The sequence below is a fragment of the Balaenoptera ricei genome, chromosome 9 (genome assembly GCF_028023285.1).
Source record: "Balaenoptera ricei isolate mBalRic1 chromosome 9, mBalRic1.hap2, whole genome shotgun sequence".
Lineage (NCBI taxonomy): Eukaryota > Metazoa > Chordata > Mammalia > Artiodactyla > Balaenopteridae > Balaenoptera > Balaenoptera ricei.
This window is the reverse complement of record NC_082647.1, coordinates 105,494,201-105,519,658: the sequence shown is the minus strand read 5'-3', so window position 1 is coordinate 105,519,658 and position 25,458 is coordinate 105,494,201. Positions and strand designations below refer to the sequence as shown.

The following is a 25,458-nucleotide window of genomic DNA, read 5'->3' as shown; positions in this document are numbered from 1 at the left end:
TCTTACTGTAACTATAGTTCCGCTTTATCCTAAAACACATGTAACAGTGGCAATAATACCAGTATTATTACTAATAAAATGCTTACTGAAAACAATTTGCTTAAAGTTTCTTTGTTGCTTTTCTTGTCCTTAGTGCATGTCCCACTGCCAGCCTGCTGTCCAACTTCCATGATTTAATTACTTGAAATAACTCTTTTCTGTAGGGTTATGTCTTTTGTTTGTTTTTCCCATTTTTATTAATACTTTGCTTTTGATTTTTTTAAGTAATTTTTTTTTTTAATGTTTGGATTCAATTGTAATCCTGTAAATCGTTACATGGTCCAAACTCACAAGGCCCATGCTGAGAGGTCAGCCCCTCCCCTCTAGATAATCATCTAAGATAGGGCTCCACGCTGCACCCTCCCACCCCGCTGCACCCTCCCACCCCGGCCCGCTGTGAGGCTGCAGCATGGTTTAGCGAGCCTGCACCCCAGGGATGGAATGAGGCCAAAATGAACAGCCTGGTGCACAAACTGCCTCGTGTTTTTGCCAATGTTTCCTTGGGGGAGGTTTCATGGAAGTGGGATGCTGGGTCAGTCACGGCACCAGAGTTCAGCCAGGCATAGCCCCTTATGCCCTGTCAGGAGCCATGCTGGCCGGTTCCTCATGCCTGACCAAGTAGGGATGTCTGCTGGCCTGAAAGGTGAGAAAAGGCAGCTCAGTGTGCTCTTAATTTGCATTTCTCTTATTATGCAAGAGTCTGAGTTGCCTTTTCACACACTTAAAAGCCATTTGAGTTTCTTTTTCAGTGAACTGTCTGTTCCCATCTCTTGACCTGTTTTTTCCTCTCAGGTCCTCAGCCTTTGTTTTCCCTATTTTTAGAAGCACATTATATATGGGATATTTACTTTTTGTTTTATAAGTTGTAAATATTTTTTCTCGATTTGTTGTCTTTTTACTTTGCTTATGTTTATGTCATCAGATCTGGTCTTTCCCCTCCTTGCTCTGAATTCTCAATAATAGTTAAGAAAGTTTCCTCAGGAATTCCCTGGCAGTCCAGTGATTAAAACTCCACGCTCTCACTGCTGAGGGCCAGGGTTTGATCCCGGGTCAGGAAACTAAGATCCCACAAACCACGCGATGTGGCCAAAAAAAAAAAAAAAAAAGTTTCCTCATCTCCCAGATCATTGAAGAATTCGCCCATGTTTTTGCCTAGTACCTCTATGGCTTAATTATTTTTGCTTTTATTTAAATCTCTGAACCACCTGTGTTCACCCTTGTGTACACTAGGAAGGAGGGATCTGATTTCATCCTTTTCCACACGTTTGTCCAGTTACCCCAATATCACCCATTACTCAGATGTCCCCACTGCTATGAAACACCATTTTACTGGGCATTCAAGTTTCCCCATGGAGGGCGGTCTGTTTCAGTATTTTCTCCTCTGTTCCTGCAGCTTATCCCAGGACAACCCCACAGCTTCAATCGGGGGGCGAGACAGCACGACCCAATCTGGGGTTGTTCCCTCATTGTTCTTCTTCAGAGATTGTTCTTGCTTGTTCGTAACAAAAAATGAGCTTTAAGTCAAGTGGTCTCGTTCCATTAAAAAGCCCGACGGTATTGTTATTGGGATCACGTTAAAAATTAATTCAGGGAGAGCAGACACAGTCATGATGCCACTATCCCACTCGAACACAGGTGCCTTCCACTTCTTCAAGTCCATGTTTATGTGTTTCACGAGTTTTTCTTATAGAGATTTTGGATGTTTCTGTTCATTTCAACCCTAAAGTATGTACTTGTAATCGTAAACAGGATCTTCTATTATACGCTGGTGTTGGGGCTTCCCTGGTGGCGCAGCGGTTAAGAATCTGCCTGCCAATGCAGGGGACATAGGTTCGAGCCCTGGTCCGGGAAGATCCCACATGTTGCGGAGCAACTAAGCCCGTGAGTCACAACTACTGAAGCCCGCACACCTAGAGCCCATGCTCCGCAACTAGAGAAAGCTTACACACAGCAACGAAGACCCAACGCAGCCAAAAAATAAAAAAAAATAAAAAATAAAAAAAATATACGCTGGTGTTCCAACAGGACGAAGGGAAAAGCCAAGGGGCTGGAGGGGCTGTAGAGCAACTGGGCGGGAGGAGACGGCAACCGATACAAGAGCCCTGCCTGGGGTGCGGGAACTGGGGGGCTGGGGTACGTGGGGAGGAGGACGAGGACCCCCAGGCCCCACATATTCCTGTGTTGTTGACTTGAACACGGACCGTGGTTTCTGCATTTGAGCTGCGCTAGCTGTTTTCGTCGGCCCGTGTAACGGGGAGAGAAGCTACAGAGGCACCAATGGGAGGGCCCGGAGGCTGGTGTAGGCGACCCTGCATGACAAGCCTTGCCAAATGCACGGCAAGAGTTGCTGGCGCCCCTAAAGGGGCCAAGACGCACTACTGAACCCAGGTCTGGGCCCGAGGTTCCACCCGGTCAGGGTAATAGGAGCCGCTGGTGCACGGAGCCCTCGAACAGCAGGGCCGCTGTCCCCGTACCACCTGGCATGGCAACCGGGCCTGAATGTGTTGCTGCCACTGATGGCTCCCCATGTGCCACCTCAGACACCGCTAGTGCCTTCTGACAGAAAGCTGTGCCCTCTGGGAAGAAAACAAGTCAGTCTGCCTACACCTGGCAAAGTGAACAGCAGACCTTTACTGCCTGAACTCTCCATCGGCTGCCCAGCCAGCACGTGCCGAGTGATGGTGGGACTTCATTCTTGTGGGAGCCGTAGCAGACTGATGGCTCCCAGCGAGAACCACCTGCGAGGGTTACGTGCCACCTGCCCACCTCTGTCTAAAGGGGCAGGTCATGAGGAGAGCAAAGTCCAAGGCCTGGCTTCCCCGGGTCACCTGTGGGCCATCTGGACAGCATCACAGACAGCACGTCACACTCTGACCCCTCAGCCACTGACAGAGAGGATGCCAATCCCTGATGGCCCCTTGGGATACAGAAGGCGCTTCTCCTATAAGGACAGGAGCACCCAAGGTGGGAATGGGATGAGGGAGAGGAACACTCACTGAAGGAAAAAACGATGACAGCACGACCACAATTCGAACAAGTTCTCTCCCAACTGCATTCTCATAAGGCGAGACCCACCCCAGAAATGCCCAACAGAAAGAACACCTCCACTTAAAGGTAAAACCCAAGCACTTCCATAAACAGGAGGCTGCACGTGGTCTGGCCCCAGAGGAAGCAAGGTCCACTACCTTACCCACACTGCTGACTCAGGTAGAGGCTCGCCCACCAGACTGGACCCAGGGCACGGATGGTGAAGCCTGCCTCACTTCTGAGGTGCATGACCCATGGACGGCTGCAGCTGCCTGCATGACTGATCGTGAGTGTCCCACAGTCCAACACACTGGACACACTGACCAAGGGGCAAACATCCAGGTTCCCTGCTGCAGGACAGGTGTGACAACCTATCCGCGCGTCGAATCTTCATGGAGCCCACGTAAGCACCCACAAAGGAAGCGCTGCCATGGGCAAAGCCAACGAGCATCTCCACTAGAGCCTGACCCCCTGGTGATGGGCGACCAGAAGAGACTGGTGCAGCCAAGAGGACGGCCTTTGGAAACCTATCCGCATCCCTGGTGAGCACGTAGTCAAGAATGTGATGGAAGCAACACAGGAGATGCGTACACGGACACCGAGCACCTGCTGAGCGTAGGGGACGGGCAGTGCACATGCAACTCCGTCTCCACAGAGGCCACCACCTCAGCGCTAATTCTGCTAAGGAATTAGTGGGAGTTCCTGGGCCAGTTTTGCAATTTTTCTTAAGTTTGAAATTATTTCAAACTGAAAAGATTCTTAAAAACACACATCAAAATAATAAACATTTTACAAGGGCACATAAACAAAAGGACCTGCATCAAATAGGTAATGATGGTTGCCAATGAAGGAGGGGCATGAAAGAGGAGTGAGGACTGGGGAATCAAAGAAAATGGATAAGTAAATAAATAAAACCAACAGAAAGCACCAGGACTTCCCTGGTGGCGCAGTGGTTAAGAATCCACCTGCCAATGCAGGGCACACGGGTTCGAGCCAGGGTCCGGGAAGATCCCACATGGCACAGAGCAACTAAGCCCGTGTGCCACAACTACTGAAGCCTGCGTGCCTAGAGCCCATGCTCTGCAACAAGAGAAGCCACGACAATGAGAAGCCAGCGCGCTGCAACGAAGAGAAGCCCCCACTCACCACAACTAGAGAAAGCCCGCGCACAGCAACAAAGACCCAACGCAGCCAAAAATAAATAAATAAATTAATTAATTAGAAAACCAACGTTTAAGTGCACTTTGGAAAATAAAATCCAAAATTATTAGCAAATGCCATTTTCATCTACCAGCGTGGCAAATATTCAACAGCTTGGAAATATGCCATGTGGGCAAAGATATTAAAAAACAAGCACTCTCATCATAAATTGCTGTTAAGAGTAAAAACTAGGAACTTCCCTAGTGGTCTGGTGTCTAAGACTCCGCACTCCCAATGCAGGGGGCCTGGGTTCAATCCCTGGTCAGGGAACTACATCCCACACGCCACAACTAAGAGTTCGCATGCCGCAACTAAAGATCCTGCATGCCACAACTAAGACCTGGAGCAGCCAAATAAACAAACATATTTTTTTAAAAAATGAAGAAGAAGAAAAACTGGAACAATCACTATGGGGAACAATGTGTCAATATCTATAAAATTACAAATGTACATATGCTTTCCTGATAATTGCATTTTCAGGAAATAATCCTATAAATACATTTATGCACATGTGAAAGGTTGGTAGAAAGCTAATATCTGCATTTTTTGTTAGAGCAAAATGACAACCTAAAAGTCCATAAACAGGCTACTGTTTAAATGAATTATATTAATCCACAGGAGAAAATGCCATTCAGCTCTAAAAAAGAATAAAGAAACTACATACCCATAATGAAAGAGCTCCAGAAAATACTGTCAAGAAAAAATAACACCGAAGAGGTTCCTATTTGCAAAAGAGAAGAGTAGATTGTATCAGAATAACTTTCTCACAAATCAGGGTTATGAACTCTAGGATCTAGAAGTAATAACACCCCAGTAGCAATAAGCACATCTACTGACCAGATCTTGGTTTCTAAATATCATTTCCACCGAGGGCAACCAATGCTCCTTGGACAAATGTCAAGCTCAGGGCTGGACAAGAAAGTATCAGATGAACCTGGAGCATCTTGTTGTGGCAAACGTAAGCAAGAACTCAGAGAGTACTGGGGTGCTTCCCTGGTGGCACAGCGGTTAAGAATCCGCCTGCCAGTGCATGGGACACGGGTTCGAGACCAGGTCCGGGAAGATCCCACATGCCGCGGAGCAACTAAGCCCGTGCACCACGACTACTGAGCCTGCACTCTAGAGCCCGCAAGCCGCAACTACTGAGCCCACGTACCACAACTACTGAGCCTGCGCTCTAGAGCCCGCGAGCCACAACTACTGAAGCCCGCAAGCCTAGAGCCCGTGCTCCGCAACAAGAGAAGCCACCGCAGTGAGAAGCCCACGCACCGGAACGAAGAGCAGCCCCCACTCAACACAACTAGAGAAAGCCCGCGCGCAGCAACAAAGACCCAACGCAGCCAAAAATAAATTTTAAAAATAAATAAATTTATTAAAAAAAAAAATACACAAAGCCAAAATGAACTGAACTACAGGGAGAAACAAGCAAACCTAAAACAATAACTGGAGACTTTAACACCCCCCTTCTCAATAACTGACAGAATTAGCATACAAAAATTCAGTAGGAAACAGTTTGGCAGTGTTTTACAAAGTTAAATATATAGTTCCTATATAACTGGGCAATTCCATTACTAGCTATTGTCCAAAAGAAATGATAACATATGTCCACACAATGGGTCATTCACAGATGTTCACAGCAGCTTTTCATTATAATACAAAACTAAAAAGAACCCAAATGTCCGACAACAGGTGACGGATAAACAAATTGTGGTATATACGTACCATAGGCTACTACTCAGCGATAACTGATACACACAACATTATGGATGAATCTCAAAAACATTATTCTGAGTAAAGAGGTTCTTGCACACAAGTATATTGTATGAATCCATTTGTATCAAGTTCTAGAGCAGATAAAGCTAATTCAGACAGCACTAATGTATACTGGAAATTAATCCAAACAGCAATAATCTATAGTGGAAATACAGAGCAATGGTTGCCTGGGAAAGGGACTTCCTAAGAGGTAGGAAGGGAACTTTCTGATTGAGGGTTATGGTCTATTTCTTGGCAGGGGGGGTTTGGGTTACACAGGTGTATGCTTTTGTCAAAATTTAGCTAATGTACATTTAAGATGTGTCCATTTCACCATAAATTTTACAGCGAAAGAAAATTGTAAACAAATACTGAACTCTAGTTAATGATACACATGCTGAAGTGTTTAGATCAAAGTGAACTGATGTCTGCAATTTACTTTGAAATGCATCAGAAAAATAAAATGGGTCGATGGATAGGTAGAAGGATGAAGAGATGGGTAGACATGAGATAAAACAAATATACCAAACGTTAATGGTAGAATCTAGGCAGTGGGTATATGGGTATTTGCCATAAAATTCTTCCAACTTTGGTGTATTCAAAACTTTTCATAATAAGATGCTTGGGGCGTGGGGGGCAGAGGAAGCAGATTGTGGCTGTAGACTCCTCTTCCGAGAAGTGGCGCTGAAGATGCACATGTTCTATGTGGAGGCTTAGAACAGAGCCTGAAATAGGGCTGACATCGGATGTACCATGGGCAGGTCTGCTTCAGCTACTGTGCATATTTCAGAACATAAAATGTAAGAGCTATTTAGAGCGACACCTCTACCGGCAGTAATAAAACACTTAGACACAGTCAGACCCAGTACATTTCCTGACATTGACAAGTAGGATAACATACCTGACATGTAGGTCTGTCCAAGGCCTTAAATTAATAAAACTGTATCCCCACCGTGTAAACGGCAAGGGGAAAATGGAATATTCTAAACCACACCTGACTGTAGAGTTAATGGTAACGACACACAGGAAGCATATTAGAGATCTGGGGGAAAAACTGCATGTCATTTCAAGCTATAGAATGAATAATAAAGATTCAAATAAATAAAGTTTCTGCTTCTCAGAGTCACAAGTAACAACACAGGTGAGCCAGCATCTCCCACACCAGGTAACGCAACAGGGTCAGACTGACCATTTTTCTCACTTTCAGAATTCAACTATTCTTTCCACCTCCTGGGTTACAAGATACACACTGCAGTTCGCCATCCTAAGCCTCGAACAAAAGCCCAAATTCCAACTTCCTACTGCACTCATTAAAGAGGATTTCTTTTCATGGCACTGAACACATCTAATGCCTGTGATTAAATGCCCCAATTCTTAACGCAATCCAGCAGAAAACTGCTACTGTTCAGGCACACTTCGAAGGAAAACCTGTAACATTTTTGGCACCAGCACACAGCTAAGAAAAAATGTCCTTTTTATTTCTACTAAATCGACAAATCCAAATCTAAACTCTGTCGCAACTGCATAACCATTAACACAGAGCGTCACATTTGAAGAACGGCCACTGGCCTTGGACTGAGGGATAAGAAAGAGCGAACGGAGTAGTGAAAGTGCCCACAAAGAACACGGGCAGGACAATGGCACGGAGGCTGGGCAGATGTGGCTCTGCCCAATCCCCTGCTACAGACCCTAGGTCACATGACCACAGTGAGTGTGTGGTTTGCGGCCCACACAGAGCACATGCAGGTGGTCCTGCCACTCTGAGTAGCTCATCCACGTCTAAGGCAACAGTGGAGACCAGGTCCTCAGAACCTCCAGGCTAGAACGAGACCAGGTCCCACCGAACCAGTCCTAGCAGAGGACCGACTGCACTAGACTCTTGTCACATCAGCATGATGTCTAGGGTATGCTTCAAAATAACCCACTGTCTTAGTCTGCCTGAACAAAGCACCACAGACCTGGCAGCTTCAACAACAGTTATTTATTCTCTCCCAGTCCTGGAGGCTGGGTGTCCAAGACAAAAGGGGTCAGCACGGCTGGACATCAGTCATATGGGATTAGGGCCCACCCTAGTGGCCTCATTTACCCTTTTTTTTTTAAAAATAAATTTATTCATTTATTTATTTTTGGCTGTGTCGGGTCTTCGTTGCTGCATGCAGGCTTTCTCTAGTTGCAGCGAGCGGGGGGCTACTCTTTGTTGCAGTGCACAGGCTTCTCATTGCAGTGGCTTCTCTTGTTGTGGAGCACGGGCTCTAGGCACGCGGGCTTCAGTAGTTGTGACATGCGGGCTCAGTAGTTGTGGCGCGCAGGCTTGGTTGCTCTGCGGCATGTGGGATCTTCCCGGGCCAGGGCTCGAACCCATGTCCCTTGCATTGGCAGGCGGATTCTTAACCACTGCGCCACCAGAGAAGCCCAACCTCCTTATCCTTAATCACCTCTTTAAACGCCCTATCTCCAAATGCAGACCCATTCTGAGGTGCTGGGGGGGTCAGGGCTTCAACATATGAGTTGGGGGCGCGGGGCATAGTTCAGCCCATAACACCTGGGGAGCAGGGGTGGATGAGGAAAAAGTGTACCTGAAACAACCTGCCCATGCATTGCCGTTATCTGACATTGTGGCATTTGAATCTGCATTAGAAGATTTTCTCTACACTTGTACTTGATGTCTTCATAACAAAAAGGTTTCCTTATTCACTCTTATCAAATCACACTTCCTAAGATCCATCCTCGCCTGTCCTCTGAGCTCCGCTTCAAGCTCTGTGGCCACAGACCTCATCTGTCTCCCCAGCATCTGCACCTGGCGCACAGTCAGTGCCAATGAACAGTTCTTAAAGCAATGAATGACAACCTCCAATGGCTTCAGCTGCACCCGGGACCAAAACCAACCCTCCACACACACACACCCTGGGCTCCATGCCCTCCCAGCACTTCAGGGCCTCAGTCCCCACCTTGCCTGCTTCTGTACATCACATGCATGGTCTCCCGGGTGGAATGAGCTGATGCCTACCTGTCTCTCCTGATGTGAGGGCACTGGCCCCGTCTCATCCTCTAACATGGTGTGAGCAGCTTACTCTCCAAATAAAATGAGACGGCCTCAGCCCTTCTCACTGTACTAAGCATGTAATAGGCACCCAAATAAATAAATAGGATGATTTCACGCCAATCAGCTAAATCTACAGTACTTAACTGCATCACACCACAGAGTGGTGATGAGGATGGAGCAGGTGGGTTATTATTGCTGACAGAAATGAAGAAATAAAAGACTAACAGTAACTTCAGTGACCAAACCTACTGGGTACAGAAGGCACTTGTCCTTGACCTCATAGGGCAGAACGCTGACAGCCCTTCCCATTCCAGAGCAGCCCCTTATTGCAGTACTATTGGTCATAAAAATGTCTTCCTCTCAAATGATGCTCAGAGCAGAAATACAAAAGTACTAGAAGATTCTAATGTGCTTTCTGAACCTAAATTATCATGATCAGTGGGTTATCAATCTGACTGAAGAAGACCAGGGAATTTACAGTTCCTAATGCATAAAATTAATAAATACATGATACTATGTAAATGGTAATTCTCCAAACCAGAAGAGGAATAAGCCTCATGTTTGCCAGTTATTCTGGACTCATCTACTGACAGCCTGACGTCTGGTCTCCACCAGATACCTCCTGCAGTGGTCTTCCGGCCTCCTCACTCCAGGGTGCAACACTGCCACCAAAGAATCACTGTGACAACTATCCGAGAGGAAAGAAAACAAGGTATAGAGGCCTAAATTCACTTTGTTAACCCATATTATGGCTGTGACACCTATAGAATCAATATAGTTATAAAAGCAATTTAGTAGGTCATGACCAGCAGTTTAAAAAAAAAACCAAAAAAAAGAACTGAATAAAAAAATCAGAGTGCACCGCTTGTAGTAATAATCGTTTCTTTAAACTTTCATTTCAGCTATACAAATACTTACACATATGCACACATACCTGTAGAGAAGGTATGGCTGCCTGAGGGCTGGTCTAGCTCAAACTCCCACTTCCTCACAGACACTAGCTAAGGGATGATTTGGCAAGTACATGAGCTGATAACTGGGGACCCAAAACCTAGAGGAATTTTTTTCTCCCCACTTTTCTTATGGAAACTTCAAAAATTCACAAAAGTAAGCAGAATAACGAATAATGAATAACCACTGCCAAAGCATTCAGCTATCTCCCCTCTTTTTTTTTCTAGTCTGAGTAAAGCAAATCTCCGAAATCATATTATTTCACCTATAAATACCCCAGTGTATATGTCTATCAGATCAGAACTTGACAAAACATTACAAATATTACACCCAACAAAATTAATAATAATGCCTCATTATCATTTACACCAAGTCCTACATTTCTAGGGTACTTTATAACCTTTATTTTTTTTATTTAAAGAATACAAATAAAATAGACCAATGTAAAACTATTTAACTTTGTTCAGGCTGAAATCATGGCTACCTGTGGTGCGACCTATGCCCCGACAGCAGCAGAAGCAGCAGAAACCGGGACCTGAACAAGGTTGAGGGCCAAGGGTGACTTCCCACAACTGTGTCTTCCCAAAGGCTGTGATCCGCATCTGAGTCAAGTGTTTTTAGAAAAATGCACATAATCCAACTCAAGTGTACACCTAAGCTTCCTACGGAAAGGAATTACATCCTAACAGAAGAGTATCAAAATGCATGGAACTTGGGTCTGCTCTGTAAGGAGGAAGCCTCATTCTCCAAACCTCCAAGCAGGAATGGTGGCCTGAAAGGTACCAGTCACTCTGGGGACGTTCAGGCAGGAGAGTGACCTCCATGGTTATTCCTACCCCCCAGGTCCCAGGCCTCTGGCAGCTAGTGGACTTCTCTGTCCACACGTCCATACCCCAGACCTCCCCATCTGCTCATCAACTCCTCCCACACCCCATCACCCAGCGCCTTCCACGGGACATTACTGGCTCCAGTCACCCTCATCGTATGTGCCAAGGTAGCCTGAGAAAGGACAGGGCTGTACCTGTGCACTTTATATGAAATCCACTCTGGTCTATTGGTTCTCTGGCAGCTCGATGAGTTCTGTCCTGAGGAAATAGGCCACGTTAGAACAAGCCTGAATAACTGCTTGACAGAACACCAAGACAAGCATCTGAAGACCTGAAAAGCCTATCAATCCACATTTTTAAAGGCTTAAATCTGCACTTTTTGAGGAAGCTAACTTGGAAAGAGAATTTAAATGTCCAAATGGTACTTTCATAAAACTATTAAGTCATTACTCGCTGCTTCAGCTTGAATTTGTGTATAAGTTTTAAAATCGATAGCTCTAGTTAATTTACGATAATGAGAACAACTTAAGCGTCAAATTGACTGAGTTGGAGGTGACCTCACATTGAGTGGGGGAGCAGAGCAGGAAGGTTCTACTGGCTTGTGATTGGCTGAGAGCAAGACGTAAAGTGTGCTAAGTCGTGGCCTGGATAGAAATCTATGCCCCAGAGCTCTCTGTCTAGCCTGCCTGTAGGAAAATGAGATACGGCAGTGGCAGAGTACACAGAAAACACAAACCTCCTGGCTTAGGCAACTGTGTAATAACTGGTTATCTCCTCTAACAGAGACAATGAAATGTATTAATCTTCTCTATGCCTGACTCTTTCCATTGCCCCCACTATAAAATTCTTGAGATTTACTGGTTCTATTCCAAAAGCTCAGGAATGTCTTACCACTTCTCTGTCTCTCTCAATATGCTGAATGTTCAAATGTTTCTTCCAGAGCTGGTTGAAAGTTCTGGGAAAAATTCATTCTCATCCTTCCCCATCAGATAGGCTAGTACCCACTTGAAGGGAATAACTCTCCTTAGCAGGCACCATTTGGACTGATTGTGGAAGATACCGTGTGGCTAGGATTGGTCCTCTGCTAGGACTGAGCCAGCTAATCTACAGAATGCTGGCAGCCAAGAGCACTGGTGACAGGCCTTCTCCTGTAAGGGCCCTGGTCCACCTGCCTATCTGTGACAGGAAAGGATGCAACTGACTACATTTCTTGTGAAGGCATCTACCAGCTTTGGTAGAAACACTAAACTCAGCTTTCCCCCTTTTTGGTGGGCAGCATCCCTCTGTGGTCTAATGCTTGCAGGCTGAATCACTTTCTTGGGCTGTTTTCCAGACTTAAACCATCTTTGTAGGTAACTGCAACTGATACTGCACTTAAATTACACATGTGTATTAATAACCTAACAAAACAATGAATAAAGAAAGTGAGAGAAGAAGCACTGCACAATCCCCCCAAGACCACCTGGCTACACTTCATTTCAAATACCTTTTTAAAATGGGACACCTTGTGATGAGTAATCATCAACTGAAGGACACAGCTGGCTCTGAAGAGCAGAAGATCAGAGGATTTATAAAGGTCTGTTTTAAACTTGCGCATAAAAGTGCACACACATTTATTAAAACGAAAATAACAGGTAAGACACTTCGATTATAAAGCCTGTATTTGAAAAAGATACATTTCATTGAAATCCATTTTATATTTTAATGATAGCTTATCTCACATGGTTATTTGTCTCCTTAAAATGTTGAGTTTCTTTATCAATTACTCTAGCTTGTAATTAAAGCCACATTTTAAAAATTACAAAGACTAAGGAGCCTCTTGAACTGTGTCCTAAATCCAGCTGCCAAATGTAACGTCACTGAAATCACTCAGCTGGTATTAGGTAGAGCAAAACTCAGCCCGCGCCGGCCAGACCGGACCGTGAACGGGCTGTACCATGAAGAAGTTTTTGCTTTTACTTGGTACCCCAATATTGAAGTCAACTAAGCAGCAAATGTTTCTACATTAACCTTACACCCCATTTTCTCAAGATGCTAACCCTGGAAAACTTTCTGGCCCGTAACGGGGTCCAGCTCCTCTGCAGCCCCTGGTCACTGACCCGCGGGGAAGGCCATGTGCAGAGCCTGGGTTTGGGGGAGAGTCACTGACCGGAAGGGGCGGAAAGGCGTGGCTCCTTCCTCCCCCGCGCGCCCGGCCGGCAAAGGACCACCTAACCCCATTGTCCAGGGGCTCGCCTCCTACTCCATCGCGCGGAGACCGACTCCCGCGACCTTGTCCCGGGCCTGACCGTGCGCCGTCCACCCGGGGGCCCCGGCCTGCCCGCCACGCTCACCTCCAACAGTGTGCACCCCCGGGCCTCCCCACGCCGGACTTCCAACCTGGGGCCTCCCCACGCCGGACTCCCACCTCGGAACTCCCCTTGCCGGGCCTCCCTACGCTGGACTCCCGCCCGGGACCTCTCCACGCTGGAGTCCCACCAGACTCCTGTCCCGGACCTCCCCACGCCTAGCCTCCCCACGCCGAACCTCCCAAATCAGAACTCCCCTCCACGGACCTCCCCAAGCCAGACTTTCCCACGCCCCGCACCGGCAGACCGACGGGCGGCCCCGAGGGACCCTCCCGTGTTCCCCGAACCCCCCGAACCCCAGCCCCTCCGTCTTCCGCCTGCCTCGGTCTGGGGTCCAGCCCGCCCCCCACCCGGCCTTCGGGAGGACGCGCCCCGCAGGCTCACCTTCTTGCCCTTCTTGCCCTCTTCCTCCATGTCGCCGCGAGCGGCCCCCGCGGCCCGGCCCGCCCCGGGAGCCCCGCGCCGCCCGCTGCCGCTACATGCTCGCCCGGGCCCCGCGGCTGCTGCCGCTCCTGCGCCGCTTGCCTGGCCGCAGTCTCCGCCCGCGGCCGCCAGGGGCCGTCCGCGCCCTGCACCCCGCACCCCGCACCCCGCACTTCCGGGCCGAGGGCGCGGCCCCGCCCCCGAGAGCACGCCCTCCCCGCGTGCGCACGCCCCTTCGGCCCACACGCCCCGCCCCCAACCCTTGTGAGCGGCCGAGAACGCGCCTGCCCTCCCCACCCCTTCAGGGCCGCGGGAGCGCGCCTGTCGCGCCCCAATCCCGCCCCACGCCCTGCAGGGAGGGCCGGAGCGCGCCTGCCCCGCCTTCAGCCCACCCTCCCGGCCCCTCAGGGCCAAGGGAGCTGCTCCAGCTTTTCAATTCTGCCACCATCTTTACAGCAGCCAACTTCCCAGCCTGCCTGGCGCTCAGGGAGAGGGAGCTCAGGCCGACAGGAAGCGGAGGACGGGGCCGGTGGGAGGGGTGGAACCTGTGGGGAAGAGGAGGACGGGAAGAGGGTGGGGTGTGGGGCTATAGGAGGGGGCCTGTGGGAGGGGGCCTGTGGGAGGGGAAGGCGGGGCTGACAAAAGGGGCGGGGCCGTGGATGGGAGCGGCCGGCGAGAATAGGAGGGCGTGGCCTGCGGGAAACCGAAGGCGGGGCCTCCCGGAGGAGCCGGGCCTTGGGGAAGGGGCGTAGGACCCACTCCCTTTTCTTTTCTCACTTTGCCTTCCATTCCTGCGGCCACGGTGAAGCTTTTTTCTAAGACTTCGTCTGTTCCAATGTCAGACTTCCTTAGGCAAACCCGTCAGGAAAGTTTAAATACAACAGCGAGCGCGTCCGGACCCTATCCGAAAAAAACGTGGAACCTTAACAGTCACTTAGAAATAAGTGCCACCTTTTACAGATGAGTCCCAAAGGGTTGGTTTGCCCAAAAGCACACTGCAAACTGGAGTCAGCAGCAGCAGTCCCACTATTTTGCCACTAGACTAAGCTGGCAGTAAGAACCTTGCAGCACAGCTAGAATGTAAACTGACACCAAGCCAGTATTTGTCTCAATTGATTTTTTTTTTGAGAGTACTGTCTCCTGTGCCAGTGGTCAATAGATTGTCTCTCAGCTCCACATTCACTCTCATTTCTCTTCGCGGGATGGAGCTGGGCCCTTTGAGCATTCCTCCTTTGCCAGGTGGCCCAGTGTGAAGCTTTGCCAGGAGAAACTGCTGGGAGGCAGTGCAGGAGGAAGGGGCTTTGCCACCTGGTTCCGGTGAGCTTTCTCGGCAGGCACCTGCAGAAAGAGGCCTCTGAAGCGCCTACCTCCCTACATCAAGGGTAGCTTCTCCAGCTCTGGGTTCTCCGAAGCACCTGGCTCTGCAGTGCGGGGCTGCCAGCAGTACCCAGTACCCAGTAGCCGGCAGATTCCTCCAGCACCCATGTTGGGAAGTTTTATCTCCGAGTGGTCAGCAAGACACCTCCATGAACAGTTTTGCAGAGGGTGGACTTCAGCCAGTTCTGCCAGCACTTCTCTGCCATTCGGTGAGCTGTAGCTATTCTCTCTCCAACAAAGTCTGGCCCTCAGCCCTGGGAGGAGGGGGAAGGGGGTCTTCCCTAGACACTCAGCCCTCAGAACAGTAGCTGCTCCTTATACCTACTATTTGTTTTTATTTTATTTATTTATTTAGGCTACATTGGGTCTTCATTGCTGCGCGTGGGCCTTCCCTAGTTGCGGTGCGCGGGCTTCTCATTGTGGTGGCTTCTCTTATTGCGGAGCATGGGCTCTAGGCGCACGGGCTTCAGTAGTTGTGGTGCGCGGGCTTAGTTGCTCCACGGCATGTGGGATCTTCCCAGACCAGGGATCGAACCCACGTCCCCTGCATTGGCAGGCTGCTTCTTAACCACTGCGCCACCAGGGAAGTCCCGTCCTACACTTTAAATCAATTCTGACAATATCTACCTGGAGAGAGCATCAGATTCACCGGTTAAGGGCTCAGTCCCATAAGACTGCCCTGCCCCCCACTTCAGATGACAATTTAAAGTCCAGGTTGTTACCTGTGCTTCTGACCAGCTATAAATTGGAGGTTCCCAGGACCCCCTCCTTGGGTGCAATTAATATGCTAGAATGGCTCACAGAACTCAGGAAAACACTTTACTTACTGTTTACCAGTTTATTATAAAAGGATATGATAAAGATAAACATACAAATAAAAGAGATGCTTAGGGTAAGGTATGTGGGAAGGGGTATAGAGCTGTCTTCTGAACACTCCATTCTCCCAGCCCCCCCCCCCCGAAACGTGTTCACCAACCTAGAAGATCTCTGAACCCCATACTACTGGAATTTTATGGAGACTTCATCATATAGGCATGATCAATTATTAATTCCATTTTGTCTCTGGAGGATGGGGAGGTGGGGCTGAAAATTTCAAGCTCCTAATCATGGTCTTTCTGGTGACCAGCTCCCATCCAGGAACCATCCAGGAGCCCACCCAGAGTTGCCTCATTAGAACAAAGACATTCCTTTCACCCAGGAAATTTCAAGCGATGTGGGAGCTCTGTGCTAGGAACCAGGGGTAGAGACTAATGTATGTATTCCCTATTTTTTCACAACCTGATCCTAGGCTGACTCTCCTCAGGCTGCTCCTACCCATTAGAACGCCTTTGCCTCATTTCCACACACACAGGTCCAGGCTTCAAGTAACATTTTGCCTACTAATAATCAGATGGTGATAATTTTGGAAATAAAGGAGAACCAACTAAATGAGAACAGGCAAAGGCTATTTGTTCAGAGCTGGCTATAGTGAAGGAGTCAGCCACCATCACGTGCATCTGGCAGAGACCCAAAGGCAGGCAGAGGAGTGGGAGAGCTTCCTAGTGAAAAGGTCGGGGGTGTGGCCTGGGGAGGCTGGAGGTGGGCTACCTAGAAGTGGGGTATCCATGCGATTGATTGGAGGACTGTGTAGGGCTTTCACTGGTTGGTCCTAATTTAGAAGTGGGAACAAAAAGTAGGGAAGCTGTAAATTATTGACCAAGTTCTGGCCATTTGGCTTGCTTGGAGGTTATCATTTGCTTTCCTGGATTGTCACTAGAGGTAGCAGTCTGACTCCCCCCAAGTCTGACTTAACAACAGCCAGCTTCCTGGGCTGGCTACTGTAGAGAAGGGGTTGGTTCCCTGGGCTGGTTGCTGCGGTTTGTGGGTCAGAACGCTATTTTTATAATGGTCGGACCATTGTGTAGTCAGTCTCTCGTAACAGACATAAGGCTAGCTGCAGTGTTAATTGAGAACAATATTTCTGCCAAGGTCACACCTCGGCTGTAAAGTGTCCCAACAGCCTCCTTCTTTTTCGTGATTACTGCTTTCTTACCACTTACTTCCCTAGCCTGCTCTGTGGCCCCATTCCATGAACAAAAATGACTGGGACCCAGTTACTAAACTGCCTGCACTTCATGAAAGCAGCAATCGAGAGCTGATCCTCACTTCCCCTCTCCTCTCCTCAGAATTATTCAGTGCAATCCCAAACCTTACAAAACCCCTTTTCTACTCTTGTAATGAGAGGCAGCCCAGAATTCCCTGGGACTCTCCCTTGTTGCAGCAGATTAATAAAACAAACTTTGCTGGGCACCTGGTTTGTCCCTGGTGGACTTACCTGTTAGATTTTATCACCTAGCTCAAGTATCACCTCTTCCACTAAATCTTTGGATGAAATTTTTTCCTCCCCTGCTCCCAAAGCACTTTATTCATATGTCTCTGATGTTAACCATGTTAGGACATTCCTGTACTAGATCGTTAAGTTCCTGTAAAGATAGGGACAGTGTGGGATTCCTCGTTGTATATGAGAGTTCTAATGAGAGGAATGATGTGCACCAGGCCAGACTAAGATGGAAAGGCACTTACATCACCTGGAGACAGCTTTGTACAGATGCTTCCTAGCTAGAGTTTTCGAGAAATCCCTGAACAACTGAAAATTTACCCTCAGTTGACCTGTTCAAAGACAGTTTCCTGGACTCACATCTTTACTAGATTCCAGCTCTTTATTTTTTTTAAGTGAATTTTTTCACTGTTCCCAAGGCTGACTGCAGCTTTTTCCTTTTTGTCCCTCTCACCCATCGAGAACTAAATAGCTAGCAAATAACTACCTAGATGTCTCTGAGTTGTTCTTCGACATATGCCATGCAATACTTCATACCATGCTGTGCATGTGACAAATCCAGTATTGACTTAATTAGTGAAGAAAAGAATTTCTTTAGAGTTGATTCAAGTGAATTCTCAATGCATTTATAATATCCAGTTTCCAGGCCTGTAAATGATAATGGACCAAACCAATGCTAAATCATAATGACCCCTTGGAAGTAGAGCCACCCTGTGTGCCTCTGGTGAAAGAAACCTTGTAAGCCCTACTTTGATACCTCCTTGCTTATTACCTTCTTTTTTTTTTAATTTATTTTTATTTTTTATTTATTTATTTTTTTAAATTTATTTATTTATTTATTTATTTTTGGCTGTGTTGGGTCTTCGTTTCTGTGCGAGGGCTTTCTCTAGTTGCGGCAAGTGGGGGCCACTCTTCATCGCGGTGCGCGGGCCTCTCACTATCGCGGCCTCTCTTGTTGCGGAGCACAGGCTCCAGACGCACAGGCTCAGTAGTTGTGGCTCACGGGCCCAGTTGCTCCGCGGCATGTGGGATCTTCCCAGACCAGGGCTCGAACCCGCGTCCCCTGCATTAGCAGGCAGACTCTTAACCACTGCGCCACCAGGGAAGCCCCTAATTTATTTATTTATGGCTGCGTTGGGTCTTTGTTGCTGCGTGCAGGCTTTCTCTAGTTGAGGCGAGCAGGGGCTACTCTTCACTGTGGTGCATGGGCTTCTCACTGCGGTGGCTTCTCTTGTGGCGGAGCACGGGCTCTAGCTGCACGGGCTTCAGTAGTTGTGGCACGTGGGCTCAGTAGTTGTGGCTTGCGGGCTCTAGAGCACAGGCTCAGTAGTTGTGGTGCACGGGCTTAGTTGCTCCGTGGCATGTGGGATCTTCCTGGACCAGGGATCGAACCGGTGTCCCCTGTATTGGCAGGCGGATTCTCAACCGCTGAGCCACTGGGGAAGCCCCTATTGCTTTCTATGTATTCTTTCAGAGCCAAATTTCTGATTTTCTTTCCAGGCATACATCCCAATTGGCTTGGAAGAATAATGGAGTTACTCTTTGGAGATGTGGTTTTAGAAAAAGTTCTTTTCAATATCCTGATAAGTACTTAAGAAATTGCTGACAGGTCTGTCTCTCTTTGTGTCAGTCTCATGCAGCCTCCTAGTATAAGGCAATTGAGCTTTGATTATGTGGTTTTTAATGTTTTGGCATCCATTTTTCTTACTTGGATAAAAGTTTCCATGGAACATCTTCCCCTTTCTAGTGAATTTTGTTGGTTATCATCTCAGAAAAAAGCTTTTCTGTTTTAGTCCTTGGCAAGCCCACCTTTTTTGGTCACACATAGACACTCACACTGTCACACCCATGTTCTGACCCTCCATAACCAGTTACTTTCCTGGTTCTCTCGATTACATCATGGCAGAGTGACAGAATGGACAGAGCAGTGATCTGAGATAAAACAAGCCCTAGCCGTCTATGAGATCTTGAGCAAGCCACTTAACCTCTTTGGGTGAATGTTAGTCTCCATGTCAGCAATCTGTTCCCACCCTATCTGTCTCATGACATTTAACAAAATAATGGGATTTGTATACTATAAACTGCTTGAATGTATTTACTAGGTGCTATACATAAAATATGAGTTTCAAGTATTGCTCTGCTTTTCTTTACAGAACCAAGTTCTTGCTTTCGTAGCCTTATATTCAAGACCTTCGAATATGTAGTTCTTATCCATCGCTCCTCATGGAGAAGACTCTACAATCCTGTTAATACTTAGCTGTATTTCCAACAAGCCACGCCCTTCCCAGTCTCAGTACCTTACAATGCGCTTTCCTCTGCCTGCGTGGAAGAAATATATTTAAACCCCAAATTTCCTCCCAACCCAGAGAACCTCTCCACAAAGACAGAAGGGAAAGAAAAGACAGAAGGGAAAGAAAAGCCAGAATGTGATGCGCACCACAGTTAAAAGGGACGCAAACACAGAAAGAAACCCCACTCTTCCATATAGTTAAGGGCAATTTGGAGTCAGGTGACAAGTGGGCCCTTAGCCTCCCAGGACACTGGGAGATCAGAGTTTCTCCCCCTTGACAATAACATTTCAGAAGGAGTGTTCCCAGGCCCTTGGGAAACAATCCTGAGTCGTGAGACTAGCCGTGGGCTTATTTAGCCATTAGGGATTGACATTCCTTTGAAAAGGGCAGAGAATTCAATTCTAAAAGCCAAGGGGGTGTCTTCCCCTATTTTGAACAGGACCAAGCGTCCAGCTTCTCACCAGCCTGCCGCGCCCAGCTCCCCGCTGGCTGCCGTACCCTGTACCTTTACGAGGCCCACTTCCCCGCCTTCCTGGATCCCCCAGTCCAGCCCGGGGGTAACAGGAACGCGGCGCGCCCCGCCTCCCCCGGTTTACTAGACTTCCGCTCTCGGCCTCACAAGGGACTACCGAGGGGCGCAGCTAACGCGCACCCAGCCTCGCCCTGGCGCCCCTCGTGACGTCATCTCCCAGGGCCGCGCGGGTCACGTGACGCCACGTGCGTCTGCCAGCGGGCGGCCGGAGGATGCAGGCGGGAGCGTGCGCGGCTGCACCCGTGGGTGGCAGTTCGGGTGAGGCTGCTCCTGGGGGTCGTGGCCATCCAGTGCCATCAAGGGTCCCAGGTGGTGCCTGCCATCTACTGAGGCCAGGTGAGGGTCGTAGGGCGTGGGGGCCTTGCTGGGGTGCGAGGTGCGGGGCGCCGGGCCCAGTTGGAGCGGGCGCGCCGTCTCCGAGTTATTCCGCGCTTGGCCCCGTCGGTCCGGTGATCGTTGGCGGGTGCTCGGCCCAGGCCGTTCCGTCCTGCGGTTGGAGGGGAAACAGGAGGGTGGTTCTAACCGAGCTTCTGATGGTCCCGTTCCGAGTACACATGCGGCCTTGGCAGGCAGCGCCAGGGGGAATGGGCTCGTGGGTATAGCCTCCCAAGGGGCGAGAACTAGGGAGGCGACACGAGACCTTGCTTGAGCTGACCCCGTGCCCCCTCCAGGTGGACGGCCCTCTACTGCTCCGCAACAGATGATCTGTAAGATGGCCTGGTAAGTGACACTAACCCGGAACTGGGCCCGCAGTTCTTCTCCACCATTATTTCGTGGCGAAAAATCCGGATCGAGTCAACTTTTGTGTCATGGTCTACAGTTCTGAGAAGACTGTGGAAGAAAAGGCGATTCTGTGTAATGAGGTGATGATAAGGATATTTACAGGGTCGTAAGGAATGAAGTTAAAGTTAACTCCTGTCCTTTCAACTGCTTGACAAAGCTGCCTCTGCCAAGGCTCCGTCCCTTACTCCCTGAGCCAGAAGGGATTGCTGTCTGGAGTTCTTCCCTTCCTACTATTTGTCAGTTATCTGTGTCCAGTGGGTAAACCCAAGTAGGCCTAATTCAACCCGTGATCTCTTCTCCCAGTTTCTGGTCCCGGCTGGTGCTCAGTAGGAGTACGGCTGTCTGTCCAGAGCTTTAGGGGCTGGAAGGAATGTGGGCTGCAAGCCTCCAGCGTGCTTGGGTCTGCAGTGACCCTGTGCATTCCTACAGTGCTTGCAAGAAAAATTTTGAAACGGTTTGAGGCCTTGCCCTGCTCCATCCAGAGCAAGGTTATAGAAATTTCAGACAATTGCCTGCTGCCTTCCCTATCTGGTGTGCTGGGCAGCATACAGATCTGCACTGTCTGATGTGGTGACCACTTGACACATATGGTTAAATTTAAAACTCAGTTTTTCATTCCCACTACCTACATTCTTAGATGCTCAGTAGCCACATTTGGCAAGCGGCTACTATATTGCACCGTGCAGATTAGAGAACGTTGATATCTTTGCTGAAGTCGTTTTGGATTTTGGGTGTTTGCTCTGTTCCAGGCTTGTGGTAAATTTTGCTGTATTATTTTATTATATCCTTCAAACAGAAGCCTTACAGAAGTTGAAAGTGAAGCTTAGAGGGAGTGGTAAAGGTGGAGTTAGAGCCGCAGCAGGGAATAAAGAGTAGAAAGGAATGATAGGGATGGGCCCTGCCCAGTGGGACATTACCATTTGCGGGTAAACCAAAGAGAACCAAAGGCTAAATTCTGCGTCGGTGGAATGGAGGGAGGGAGGAATGGAATCCAGAAGCGGGTAGGAAGTTTTGGTTCTAGGGAAATGCCATTGGGCCTTGCCTTGGGGTGAGGGCTGTGGGGTACAGGAAGGGATGTGGCCAGCATGGTCATAGCAGGGCAGCACAGCTCCTATGCTCCTGGATGGCGGGGTTCACACCGCACCTTCTCCCTTGAAGGTCAAGGCTTCTAGCAGATTCGGATCTCTCTCTTCAGTCCAAGTGCAAATGCTGAACACACCAGTCTCCTGGGGCTGCCGTCGGGACACTTGTCGGTGAGTCTCATGGTTCTGCAGTCCTAGCAGCAAGGCGCTGGCTGCCCTTTGACTTTCTTTTCAAAGATGTTCAAATAGACAGCCTGGGTATGTACGAGGTAGTACTTCCAGAGCAGAGAGCAGGCCTGCCCACTGTCGACTGTAAACAATTTGGCTTTCCTGTGCGCAGGGTGCCTTTTCTGTGATGCAGCCACTGCATTGTGAGTGCCTTCTGGCTCCCCTTGTGTCACCTGGTGGGAGATGGGGCTGGTGGAGAACGCTGGTGCTCTGTCTACCTACTGCTGTGGTGAGTAATCAACTGTCTTTGCTTTGTGTCTCCTACCAGCTTCCATGTAACTGATGGGCTACCTTGTCACGTGCCATTGCTGGGGGGGGGTATGTCAGACCCTTCACAGTTCCTGACAGCACAGCCTCCCAACCCCCAACAGACTCTGCCCTGTGTTCCTGTTCCAGCTTCAGCAGCAGAAATCCCAGGATGTGAGAGCTGGAAGACACCTGAGAGATGATCCCTTCCGTGGGTGACAGGTTCTTCTGGGGACTCTGCAGTGGTAAGTATGCAGGGTCTGGCCTAGCAAATCACTTCACTTCCATTTTATATGTTAATTTTCCATAAGTCCCCTTGTCAAGAGGTTCAAAACCATCCATTTATTCTTACCTTCCCATATTGTAAGTCGGGTGATTGAGTCTCAGAAAGATGAATTGTCTTTAAGCTCCCGAGACTGTTCTGTGGACAGATAGTTGTCTACTATCTAGACTCGTGGAGCTCTGATTCTTTGGCATGGCATTTTGATTGCCTTTGTGGTTTTGGATTCAACCTGCAGCCTCTTCCCCCAGAATCTCCTAGGTCAGTGGTGTGTCAGCCTGGAAAGGGTGGGCTGCTACTAAGTCTCTGTCGCAGAGGCCTCTTAGCGCATGGTGGAGTCAGGAGTGGGAACTCAGGTTCATTTCTGTTTATTGCCACTCAGTAGCAGTTGGCAATTGCAGCAATCCCTGGCTGTATCCTCACGTCACTTTATTTTAACAGCAGGCCTCCAAGTTGTTTCCTTGTTTTTATAGATGAGCAAGTGGGAACTGAGGTGGTTGCCTGCCCACATTGACACACCTGGTGAAGGTGCAGCAGAATTTGAACCCAGGCCTTTGCACCACAGCTCTCTGAGCAGGTTCAAATCCTCACTTGCTCCCCTTCCAGGAGTCAGGAATTTCTGGTTCTTGGCCCAGCTGAGGTGTGGGTGGCTCAGGGCCAGGTGTGCATGTCTGACTGACCTTCTCTGACCCCAGGTTTGGGTGCCATGTTGTCTGCTTCCAGAACAAGGATCTTCACTGTACATCAGGACCCAGGCCCCTCTGACATCTCCTGAATGAGAAACAAGGGATATTTAATAAAACGGTGTAAAATTTGTAGTTCAGTCCAGCCTCTGTTTCTGTTTTCCATATGTTAGGTACAAAGAGGAGGAGGGCCCTCCGCTCCCTGAAGGAGTTTCAGCCAAGTTTGAGGGGGCCCCTGGGGTGTCTCCCACTCTCATTGCTTTTGAGACTGTAGAGTGGGTGGTAGGGCACCAATCCTGGAGTAGCTTCCACTGGCTTGATGGCGTTCTCTGTCTTTTGTCCTCCTCACCAGCGTGGGTCAGACTCGGTTACACACCACAGTGTTGAGTCCACAGTGTGTGGATTGATACTTTTAGGATGAGTGGTGCACCCTCATGATCTATTTCATTTGATAAATAACTTCACAGTGGAAGCCCATTTAGCTCAACGTCGTGACCTTTTCAAGGAATGTCAGCAGGTTAGGCCAAGGCTGACTGAGCTAGAAAAGATTCAGTGAGCCACGTTTAGTTTGTTAGTGATGTTGTGAATGGAAAAGTACCCAAAGGTCCCTGCACCGTGAGTCACTGCAGCTACACCCTGCAGGGGCAGGGGTAGAAAGCCTCACAGCTCAGAACCGGATACCAGGGGAAACGCTCCTGACAGCCTCCCGAGCAGATGAGGAAGAGTGAGAGGTAGAGCTTCTCACGAGCATCGTCAGAGGGTGAGCTGTGTGGCCTTTGTGGGTACATGCCGCTCCAGGGCACCTTTGCAGGGCCCTTCCCTGCAACTAACCCAACAGTATGTATGCTCTGAGATGAGGTGGAAGTAAAAGCAAATCCTAAAGTGGGTACCGTTGTGTAGGGGAACTGAGAAACAAAGGGACTGGGGACCTGCTACAGAGGGCAATGGCACCAGCAAGGGGAGCCAGAGTGAGGGGCCGTCGAAGGGACTGGACAGAGGGCGGCATCTTGAAATCGACCTAGATCAGATAATGAGAGTGAAACTGCCGCCCTCAGCCCCCAGGGGCACCTCCCTGCTGTCCTTCCATCCTCACTTGACCACCTGTTTGTTCCACCTGTCACTGTGCCCCAACTTGTCAGACCCTACCCCGGGGAAGCTGCGTATAGGGCCACCAGAGACCAGCAGACCCAGAGGTCCAGCCAGACCCAGGAGGGGGAAGGATTTCTGGTGTGCTGTCACTGGCCTCATAGATAAATGAGGCACTGGGTGGCAAATCCTTTGTGCAAGCTGTCAGCGTGGAGAGCACAGTCCTGACTGCAGTTAAGTGCAGGGCCACACAGTAGCAGGGTCTAAAGCTGGGACTGGTTAACCCACGGGCCAATCCCCAACCTCAGAACCGTCTTGACATCTTTACGTGGAAAAAAAAAAAACCCAAAGAAAGCTATTTTTTGACGTGACGTGAAATGTTTTTTTTTAAACTTTCTTTTTTTTTTTTTTTTTTTGGCTTTGGCTGTGTTGGGTTTTTGCATTGCTGCACGCAGGCTTTCTCTAGTTGTGGCGAGTGGGGACTTCTCTTCGTTGTGGTGCGCGGGCTTCTCACTGCGGTGGTTTCTCTTGTTGCGGAGCATGGGCTCTAGGCTTGTGAGCTTCAGTAGTTGCGGCTCACAGGCTCTAGAGCGCAGGCTCAGTAGTTGTGGTGCACGGGTTTAGTTGCTCCGTGGCATGTGGGATCTTCCCGGACCAGGGCTCGAACCCACGTCCCCTGCAGGTGGATTCTTAACCACTGTGCCACCGGGGACACCAGGGAAGTCCCATGACGTGAAAATTTTATCGAGTTCAGGTTTCAATGTCTCAAGTTTCACTGGAACAGCCATCATTTTTTTCACTTGTTAATTTAATGCAAACCCCGGGCCCAGAGGTTCGGGAAGTGAAACCTTGAGGCTCCGTGAGAACTCCCCAGGTACTCCTGAGCTTTGGTTTGGAAAACCCTTCAAAAGCACCAGCCAAAGAGGCAGGGGGTGCGAAGGGG

General features: G+C 49.0%; 1 protein-coding gene, 1 long non-coding RNA gene and 1 other non-coding gene across 8 annotated transcripts in view; 2 read left to right on the top strand and 1 right to left on the bottom strand.

Annotated features, from left to right (window-relative positions):
- CCM2 (CCM2 scaffold protein) overlaps positions 1–13,741 on the bottom strand; it is a 61,209-nt gene extending 47,468 nt beyond the window's left edge. Inside the window, exons 1-2 of one of the 5 annotated variants that reach the window (XM_059934278.1) lie at positions 13,572–13,741; positions 11,034–11,097 (exon numbers count right to left, since the gene is read on the bottom strand). Coding sequence is in view for 2 of the 5 variants with exons in the window: in XM_059934281.1 (XP_059790264.1) it covers positions 13,572–13,601 (30 nt within the window). In the remaining 3 variants the exon portion in view is untranslated. The remainder of the gene's footprint in view (positions 1–11,033; positions 11,098–13,571) is intronic. The other 4 variants (XM_059934277.1, XM_059934281.1, XM_059934282.1 and 1 more) reach the window with 4 other exon arrangements.
- Positions 13,742–20,284: 6,543 nt separating this feature from the next.
- On the top strand, positions 20,285–23,569 carry LOC132371613 (uncharacterized). 2 transcript variants are annotated; one of them, XR_009504893.1, is made up of 7 exons: positions 20,285–20,463; positions 20,799–20,847; positions 22,069–22,163; positions 22,333–22,449; positions 22,617–22,711; positions 23,220–23,323; positions 23,442–23,569. It is a non-coding gene; the product is annotated as an uncharacterized LOC132371613 (long non-coding RNA). The 2 variants fall into 2 exon arrangements; XR_009504892.1 differs by lacking the exon at positions 23,220–23,323 and having other exon boundaries at positions 20,297–20,463.
- Positions 21,288–21,420, top strand: LOC132372256 (small nucleolar RNA SNORA9). The gene has a single exon (XR_009505127.1). It is a non-coding gene; the product is annotated as a small nucleolar RNA SNORA9 (small nucleolar RNA).
- Positions 23,570–25,458: the final 1,889 nt, after the last annotated feature.